Source organism: Pimephales promelas, chromosome 22 (genome assembly GCF_988280905.1).
Source record: "Pimephales promelas chromosome 22, fPimPro1.hap1.1, whole genome shotgun sequence".
Classification (NCBI taxonomy): Eukaryota; Metazoa; Chordata; class Actinopteri; order Cypriniformes; family Leuciscidae; genus Pimephales; species Pimephales promelas.
Window position 1 is genome coordinate 2,755,733 of NC_142790.1, and position 10,137 is coordinate 2,765,869.

Below are 10,137 nucleotides of genomic sequence, written 5' to 3' on the forward strand. Positions count from 1 at the left end.
CTGTTGCTAGGGAACAACCTTTCACAGCAACAAAAGGTTTCCTTTATCCTCGGTGAGCGAGCCTGAAAGAATACCTCAGCAGTGCAGTCTGAGGACAGCAATCAGAGCCATCCCGGCTCGGTTTAAAGATGAAACCCTCAAAACCAGGCTATAACGGAAGGCCTGTGCTGGACGATGCTCTTTAAGGACGAGACACAGTAAACAACATTGAATTCTCATGCTTTTTGCACTATTGCACTCCGATTTGGAGCAATTTGCAGCATATCTATAAAACGGCCATTTTTCACGTCAAGTTAAAGGAGTAGTTCACTTAAAAAAAAAAAAAAAAAAACTTTTGCTGATAATTATCATCCATCGATCCATGTCATCCAAGATGTACACGTCTTCGAAAAGAAATTAAGGTTTTTGATGAAAACATTCCAGGATTTTCTCCATATAATGGACTTCAATGGGAACCAAACGGTTTAAGGTCCAAGTGAGACTTTTTTATGACTTTAAATGACACCAGACAATGAATAAGGGTCTTATCAAGCGAAACGATCACTCATTTAAAAAATAAATAAAAAAGTTTAAGTTTTATAAGCTCAAATGCTCGCCTGGCTCTGTTCTGTTCTGTGATGCGCGTTCGTGACTCTCCTGTTAATCAAAATGAGCAAATCTTTTTTCGAGTCATTTCATCTATTTTGTTTGCTGAATGAACCAAATGACTCGAAAAAAGATTTGTTCATTTTGATGGCCCCTATTCATGGAGAAGAAGTGAAGGAACAGGTTTCCTGGAGGATGATTCTCGGAGGTTTGTTGTGTTGCTCCATTGATTTGGTTACTGTGGGCGCAAACATTAGTCCAGTAATCTGTGTATTAATAAACACCATTACTGAGGCAAAAAGTTCTTGGATTCCCAAAGTAACATTTCATTGAATAATTAACCTTTTTTCAGGTTCCATGGATATTAAATAACCTCGAATGTCAATAACCTTTATTTGAGTGTACTGACAGGTCTGTGATTCATCCTCATTGTAATATACAGTCTCGTCAACATTTGAAGGATCAAAACCTTTCATCAAAGTTATGCATGAATTTTGAACAATACCCGTTCTTGTCTTTATTCACTCTAAAAAATGCTGGGTTATTTTAACCCAATTTTGGGTAAAATATGGACAAACCCAGCCATTGGGTTACATTTTTAAATTAAATTTTTAACCCAATGGCTGGATTTGTCCATATTTTACCCAAAATTGGGTAAACCAACCCACCATTTTTTAGAGTGTTTGATTAACTTTTTTGATCCTTGTCAAATTTTGACTATCGATAAATAAATCAAAAAAAATAAATAACCACTGTTTGATGCTTTAAAGTTTTTATCAACCTGTTAATCAATTAAGGAAACTATTGCAATGCATTGCCAAAAAAAACTTAAATAAAGAAAAAGTATATTTAGACTTTATGTAGTAATATCAGTGTACTAGAAGTGTAAATGTACTTTTTTAATATAACTTGGGCACACTTTTTATAAAGTATACTTTTAAACGTTGACTACTTTCCAAGTTTTGGTTTGTAAAGCAAAACGTTTGTAAAGCTTTTAGTTTACTATAATACTTTTTAAGTTTATGCAGTCAGTACTAGTTTAGTAGTTTTTTTAACTGCAAGTATATGCCTACTTGTACATTTTTTTTTAGCGTCACATTTGATAATAGCCATATTTTCTGTATTATTTTTTGCACTTTAAGTACTATTTTCCTATTTCGGTGTTTAATGATCGCGTTTTTTGCAACGTTCAATCTCTTGTTTCTTGTGAAAACGTATTTAAAATGCTATCCAATCAGAAGAGTAAACATAACTATGAGCCATGTACACTTAGCCTAATTGTACTTTTAAGGACATCTCGATCAAAAGATTACAGGACAAACACACTTAGACTTTTCTCAGTATAAGTCAAGTTTACTTAAGTGCAATTTTAAATATATTTCTCAGAAGTATTTCTTATTTTAGGTTTAAAAGACTGTCACACTTGACTAAACTTCTTTTTCGTAAGGGTTTATTTATTCCAGCCCATTCTCATCCTAAGGCGTCACATACACTTTTGCCAAAGCGTATACATCCAACGCACAAGCCAGCCTTTAGCGTCAATATGAGACGCAGATATATATGGGCCAGAAGGCGCCTCCTAGTGGTCTAAACCTAACCGTAGCCCAGACCTAAACCTACCCATAACCGAAGTGTGATATATTGACTGTAAAGGGTGCCATGTGCGTTGGATAGCCTACATCTGTCAATGCTAGTTTAACCACATGCAATAATGGCCTCACTTGTTTTACGAATTAAACCCGCTATGTGATGAAAATGAGCTTGTGTTTTCAAGCACTGACTGTAGCTAAATTACATTTTCTAAACTGGCTTTACATTCTCTACTTTCAAAAGGTGAAGTTTACTTTCTAAATGCGTGTGATGCGTCGCTCAGAAAGACCCTGCAGTAGCCTATTTCTGTCATGATGGAAGTTCTGGTGTGTTTGACGAGAAAATAAACAAGTAAATGTATGTGAAAGGAGGATCTAATCTCAGGACAGGAGAACACACCGCCATATGGACACGTCACACAAGATCTGCCTGTTTAATATTGCATGCATTTGGGTCTGTACTATCTCGAGATTATCAGGTCACATGACATCACTCCTCATTAATAGTCGGCATGTGATGCATTTCTGTGTTATCGTTATAAAAGTTTACATTATAAACTTTGCGGTTTGTGTTACTTACTTACTTACTTACTTACTTACTTTAGTTGGTTGCACCAACTTTGTTTCCACGCGTTTCCACGGACACAAAGTTACAACACATAAACAACACAACGCATAACGTGTGTTTGTTTTTACAGGAACTCCAGATGCTAGTTAACTGTAATCCGCAGCAGTGATGATGTGTGAAGATGTGCCCGAGATGGTGCAGATCAGAAGAGTGAATGTCTCCATCTCTTGGTGACTGTTAGAATTGTGTGTGAAACGTCTGTGTGAAATATATTGTGTGTGATGAACTGACAAAAAAAAAAAACCTTAAAGCTTTAGTTTATTTTCAATTTTTGGTATATAATTTTAGCTGTTTTTAGCATTCAAAGCGTACCGATGTTGATGACATATGGCGTATGCATAGTAGGAGAAGGTCAGGAAACATTTCCAATGCTTTCTCAAACTGTGCATTGTGTTTCATTTTTTTTTTCAATTCTATGATGGAAATAACAATAACAATAATATAACTTCATAGCTAGCATTTCAAGCACCGTAAAAAGACAGAATTCACAATGTTGCCATAATTTGGAGAAATTAAATCTTTATTGAAAGTAAAACATAATAATGATATTCACTTCACACTGGCTATTAATAATAGGCCTAAGCTTTATTCTGAGCAAAGCTGTATGGAATTAAAATAATACAAATGTTTTTGAAATAAAAAAGCTTGTTTTCATTTGTTTGTATATCCGTTTTTATGAATGAATGACTCTCTCACCCGTTGCTTGCTCTAGTAGTGGTAATGATCAACAGCCGTTTGCGCCCCCTGCTGGTGAGACTAACAGCTCTCAATCGGCAATCTACTGATATTCCTGCCGTTCTAATGCTGAATTTTCTGTCGAACTTTTTGAACCGCTGAATTGAAAATTAAATAAAATCGAACTAAAACTTGTCTGCCGAATTTTATAGGTTGTATTTTTAAATAGAATGAATACTATTTTGGAGTTGAAATCTAAAAGGTGAATATGGATTATTGATTTTTTTTTAATGTGTTTGAAATGCTTTGAATTGAAATATTCACTGTTTAAATAGCTACAGCCATGTTTAATTTCAGCCCATAAAAACGCAAGCCCTAAAAATGCAATGCATTATTTTTTCAAATAGTGCAATTCGACAAGCTTTTTTATTGCAAAAACATTTGTCATTTATTTACTTCCATAAAACTGGCACAGGCACAATTATGTAAAAAAAAATATATATTCAAATGATTTTTTTTTTTTTACTCTTTGTTCAGATCATAGCATTTCAACATGTAGTAATATAGGCTAAATTTTTTTTTTTTTTTTTGGCTTGAAACAAAAAATATGATAGTATTTTCTTGCCTATACTCTACTAGCATCTGAGTGAAACACTTCTGGAACAAGATAATTATGAAATCACATGAAAGCAGCAAAAATCCTGCATGCATGATGACATTCACTCAATTCCCTTTTGAAGAAACAACAATAATGTCCCAAAGAGGAACAACACAATTAATTTTGATTAAACCCCTTTGCTGAAATGCAGTATAACGTCTGAGCTCAACACACTGTGAGAAAACACTCAGGTCGTCTAGTTTTGAAGGATCACTACTGGATGGATATAGTTGCATTAACGCAGGCAATCTGGAAGCCGTCTTGGTTTATTGCATGTAGATTAAGATGAAAATTACCCTGTGGATTATACATAATTCAATCAAGACATTTCAGTTCCATGCTCACAGAAGACAAAAGCATAGACGTTTAACTCTCAGGTGCTCTTCGTTTCAGAGTCACACTTGTTATCTTCCCGGTCAAAAGTGACCGGACACCTAAAAATGAAACTTTCTCCATTTCAGTAAAACCAATGCAATTTATTTTTGTTCTATAATATTTATTCTTTTTATATAAATATTATTCTTGAGACAATTTAATTGAATTTTTTAAATATTTATGCAATATTTATGGTTTATTTTTGCCATGGAAAAATATATATATTTTTCTATATATATATATATATATTATTTTTTTTTCCAAAAAATATAAATGCAGTATTTTAGTTTAATATAGAGTCTAGGCCTTCAGAAAAAAATATTTTTTGAAGAAAATTAGCACCATCTGGTTAAAGTATAGAGAAAAGGCGTAGAATCATGGTGTAACCACTAGATGGCATGTACAGCTCTCTATTGAGAGGCATGTGAATTCCCCAGCTGTTTATGAACACATTTTTGTTGTTGTTGGTGGTGGATTTGAATATATAGTTGAAACAATCTCAAAAACTATTTCTTATAAAAAAAAAATTAACAAAAAACAAATTCAACAAACAATTTTTTTTTTTTTTTTTACAATTTCCCATTCATTTCCTATGGGGGTCATTTTTGACCAAAGACCACAAGTGTGACTATTTTTTTTAAGACCACTTAGCATGCTCAGATCATGACCTCAATTTTTTTGTGTGTTCACATACATAATGTCATAAAAGTCACGAAGTTTCGTAACATTACGATGAAGCTGAGATTTTTTAAAATTCAAAACATACTTTTTGTAATCAAAATTTATTGGTGTGTATGTGTATAAAAATGTGTTTGTATGTGTGTGTGTGTTGGTGGGTGTGTCTGTTTTGGACTCTAGATGTTGTAAAGTGTCACCCCTTTCCTGCGGTGTACTTTTTTTTTTTAGAATTGTGGCTGATTTGTCGATTGTACATACAAAAATTCAGAGAATTTTCATTAATTTCCTATGGGTCGGTCATTTTTGACAGAAGAGCAAAAGTGTGACTCATTTTTTACGACCACTTAAATTGCTCGAATCATGACCTCACTTTTTTTGTGTGTTCACATACCCAATGCCATAAAAGTCACCAAGTTTCGTAATTTTCTGAAGAAGCTGTGATTTTTAAATATTCAAAACAGATTTCTTTAATCACAATTTATTGGTGTTTTTGTGTATAAAAGTGTGTGTGTATGTGTGTGCGTAGGGGTGGGTATGTCTCTTTTGCACTCTTGATGTTTTAGAGTGTCACCCCTTCAATGCTAAGCACTTTTTTTCTGCATCGTGGCCGATTTGTAGATTGTACACACAAAAATTCTCAAAGTTTTTGTGTTTTTGTCAATTTCCCATTCATTTCCTATGGTCGGTCATTTTTGACCGAAGAGCACAAGTGTGACTATTTTTTTCACGACCACTTAGCCTGCTCGGATCATGACCTCAATTTTTTTTGGTGTTCACATACCCAATGCCATAAAAGTCACCAAGTTTCGTAACATTCCGACGAAGCTGTGATTTTTAAAAATTTCAAAACAGAAAATTTCTTCGGTCAGAAATGACCGAAGAGCACCTGAGGGTTAAATGAAGTGCAAAAAACAAACCTTTAGAGGAAGGTCTAGTTTTGACTGAAAGGATGAATCTATGGTGACGAGCTCTGGAGAAATGAAAATTAAATACATTTTTCCTAATAAATTCATATTGCATTCAATATACATATCATAAACTTGACAAATATTGCCCACCTCCTTTCATGCTTCCACAAAAAGTGAACCGTGGGAAATGAGGAAGACAGAGCGGATCTTCCCGACTCAATACATGGGTGTCTTCTAGCAGAAGCTCAAGTGATGAATAAAGCTCATAGATGGACTGTCCTGTAAGAGAACACACAGCTACTGCTGCAAGGCTTGCTTTCATTCATCTCAAATGATAATATTAATAAAGATGAAAATCTTACTCAGAACAAGGGCCAATCTGATTTTTATAGGACCGATCAATCTGTTAGGGCAAGGCAGGAAAGTGAAACCGACATCCTGTAAAGGGTCTGAAACAGTGAAATCAGGGGGGGAAAAAAGGCAATTTGAGGGGATTGAATTGAACATAATAAATCATTAGTTGATGTAAATGATTGACATCTCTCAATCAAAATGTGAATATGAATTCATACACCAATTCAAAAGTTTGGGATCAGTGAGATTTATTATCACCAAGGCTGCATTTCATTGATCAAAAATTCATTAAATACAGTAAAAATGTGAAATATTATTACAATTTAAAAGAGCGGTTTTCTATGTGATTATACCGTAAAATGTAATTTATTCCTTTTATTCCAAAACTGATTTTTCAGCACAGCGTCACACGATCCTTCAGAAATCACTCTAATATGATGATTTTGATGCTCAAGAAACATTTCTGATTATTATCAATGCTGAAAACAGTTACAGAGTTAAAAGTGAAAACAGTTTCAGAGTTATTTTGACCAATATAGTTCAAAAGCACGGCATTTATTTGAAATAGAAATCATTTGTAACATTACTTTAGTGTAACTTCTGATCAATTTAATGCATTCATGCTAGTAATGTGTGTGTGACTCTGATCTCACCGCAGCTTCTGTAGGTCACCGTGAGTCTGTCTGAGCTGCACACTGTGTGAAGAGGCCATTGGTGATCCTGAGAGTAAACCCAATTCATCTGAACAATACTCAGAATCAGAACCAACAACACATTATCGCACAGATGTAACTTCATAGCCTTTCAGTTGCTTTAGACCCAGAATCTGACTAACTCCTCGTGAATTGTAGGTGAAATACGCGGAACGAGGCAACTTAACTTCTCATTTGTGTCAAATGATAATGGCAGCGTGTCACGAGTTTCACTTCCCCGTACTCAATAACAAGGTGACCTCATAGACACTTCCTGAATATATATTTTATTATTTTTTTAAGAATTATTTGGATATTTTGACACGACTGGAGTGTAGCCGAAAGTAGAGCGAATGTGTATTTTCCAACATGATAATGATTCAAAACTGTCTTCAACTACTCAGTCCCCTGATAAAAACATGTGACACGTCATGCATGTCTTCCAATGAAGCTCAACTTTGGAAAGAACTCACGGAGGATTGGAAAGAAATGCATGAACCATGCCCAGCAGGAGAACGGCTGCTGTAATCAAAAACACAACCAAAATATTAATAACTGATTACACAATAGTCAATGTATGATTTTTCCCTTGAGACTTTTGTGTTCTATGCCTTTTTTTGCATAATAAAATAAAACACATATTTAATTACATGCTGGAGTTTGCTTCTCTTATCAAATTATGTTGTCATTTTAACCTTACACTCTCAGAAAAAAGGTACAAAAGTTATCACTGGGGCTGTAACTTTTCAAAAGGTAAACTTTTGTCCATTTCATGAGCTAATAAGTACATTTTAGGTGTTAATATGTACATTTTGGGTGCTAATATGAACATTTTAAGTGTTAATTATGAACATTTTAAGTATTAATATGTACATTTAAGTGTTAATATGTACATTTTAGGTGGTAATATGTCCATTTCAGGAGCCAATATGTAACTTTCATGAGCTAATATGTCCATTTTAGGTGGTAATATGTACATTTTAGGTACTAATATGTACATATAAAGTGTTAAAATGTATATTTTAGGTGTTAATATGTACCACTGAGGTACCAATAGGCAGCCTTTGGGTACAAAAGTGTACCTTTTGAAAAGGTACAGCCCCAGTGACAGCTTTTGTACCTTTTTTTTCTGAGAGTGCAACTCAATAAAACATAAACATTTAATGTAACCTTAAGTATCATTAAAAGCAATTACCGTGCAAATATCCTCTCTGGACATCACTTTTGGCCATTACTGTAGGCCCATCCATCCATTAAATCCACAATCAGGAATGTACGTATGTTGCTGTTCCAAAACACTTTCTTAAAGACCCCTTGCGGTGAAAATGAAGCCTTTAATTTTGTTTATGTAGTGTTTTTAATATGCTTTGAGTCAACACCCATTGCCGAGTATTTTCTCTTTTAAACTGCAGTGAACCAAAGACAGTCTCAAAAACAGGGTTTAAAATCGCTAACATCACAAACAACCTTGTAACCAATCAGATCAACGTGTGATCGTCAACCAGTGGATCTCTGAGCTGCTGTGAGTGAGTGAAGGCGGGGCATATTTATAGAAAGGAGTATACTAAATGAGGCAAGGTTTTTGAGTTACATTCAAGATATTTTAAGGCACGAAGAATTTTTTTTAAGGAGAAAGGGACTATTTTTTTAAGGGGTGGTATAATGCCCCCTTTTACAAGATGTAAAATAAGTCTCTGATGTCCCCATGTCTCTGATGTGTATGTAAAGTTTCAGCTCAAAATACCCCACAGATCATTTTTTATAGCATGTTAAAATTGAGGGTAAGTAAAAGCGCGTTGTTTTGTGTGTGTCACTTTAAATGCAAAAGAGCTGCTGCTCCCGGCACAGGGGGCGGAGCTTCAACAGCTGGTGTCCTTAGCAAGGGGGTAATCCATCGACCGGAAGTTGAAGCCTCGCGGGAGCTGCCATCTTGTAGCAGAACTTCACTTGCGTTAGCATTCCCATTGACTCCCATTCATTTTGGCGTCACTTTGACAGCGAATAACTTTACATCTGAGGCGTTTGAAGACCCCATTTGTCCTTTATTTATTTCTAAAGAAACACAACAATGTATAAAATGCTCCATTACCTTGCAGCTTATGTTATGGCCCCGTAAAAGCAGTTTTAGTGAAAGTAGGCTAACGATTGCGTTATACCCACGCGACTCTCTGTCGCACAGTAGAGAGATTACCGTATGGACAGGAGAAATAGCTTGCGCGCAATCGGGGAAACGTGGAGGCAAAATGACAAAATAATTAATCAGAATAGCTAGCAGAATTGTCTCCTTCTCCTAGCTCATGGACAGCTCCTATTCACACTCCCCGCCTCTGTGAGTTTAGGAAGGGAATGATTCAGATTTCTCATGCCACAGCACTCCAAGACAGACGGGTTGCTCTCATCACATTACGTAGTCAAGCTCTGGTTGAGTCTCCGCGTCAGGGACAGAAGTGCTAAAAAAATCGCCAAAAACGGGCTTCAATCGTCTCAATGGAGTTCCAATGAGATCGCTCTGTCCATTTCTTTTACTGTCTATGGTCCTTGGGAGCTTTCAGACACACACTACAATGTCAGAAACTGTTCTGCATTTTATGTTCAAATCGAAGTCGGACAATGATGGAGAGACTCAAGAAGTGACAACATGGATGCAACATGACGTTTCTGTTGGCTAGTTGATGACTTTATGTATGATGCGGAGTTAACTATTTTCAAGTAGTTAACCTTGAAGTGAAGTGAACCGGGAACACTTCCAATAAATCCTGATGTTCTCGTAACATCATAAGAATGGTGTCAACGCTAATATTAGTCTCTCTGTTTATCCCAAGGTTTCAATTCAAACATCTCATTTCAACATACTGTGCGTAAATCTTATCATTAACGCTTTGGAGAAATTTTCAAAAGACCTTAAATACGTTTATAGGGCTCACTTCATAACTTTTCTTCTCATAATTAAATATTGTAGGAATTTCTATAGTACATGAGTATTATAATCTCATCT

General features: G+C 35.2%; 1 protein-coding gene across 1 annotated transcript; it reads right to left on the bottom strand.

Annotated features, from left to right (window-relative positions):
* Positions 1 to 3,304: 3,304 nt before the first annotated feature.
* On the bottom strand, positions 3,305 to 7,356 carry ly86 (lymphocyte antigen 86). The gene is made up of 5 exons (XM_039690500.2): positions 7,104 to 7,356; positions 6,459 to 6,545; positions 6,247 to 6,375; positions 6,106 to 6,158; positions 3,305 to 4,432 (listed from the first exon to the last, which is right to left on the bottom strand). The coding sequence occupies exons 1-5, from the start codon at positions 7,246 to 7,248 to the stop codon at positions 4,349 to 4,351; spliced, it is 498 nt and encodes a 165-aa protein (XP_039546434.1). The 5' UTR covers positions 7,249 to 7,356; the 3' UTR covers positions 3,305 to 4,348.
* Positions 7,357 to 10,137: the final 2,781 nt, after the last annotated feature.

Bases quoted from the DNA above. Each gene is read 5' to 3' on its own strand.
- ly86 (XM_039690500.2), bottom strand. From the start codon at position 7,248: ATGAAGTTACATCTGTGCGATAATGTGTTGTTGGTTCTGATTCTGAGT. The intron at 6,159-6,246 runs GTGGGCAATATT...TCATTTCTCCAG, and splicing joins TTGTGGAAGCATGAAAGGAG to AGCTCGTCACCATAGATTCA. The intron at 4,433-6,105 runs GTTTGTTTTTTG...TATAATCCACAG, and splicing joins AACTAGACCTTCCTCTAAAG to GGTAATTTTCATCTTAATCT.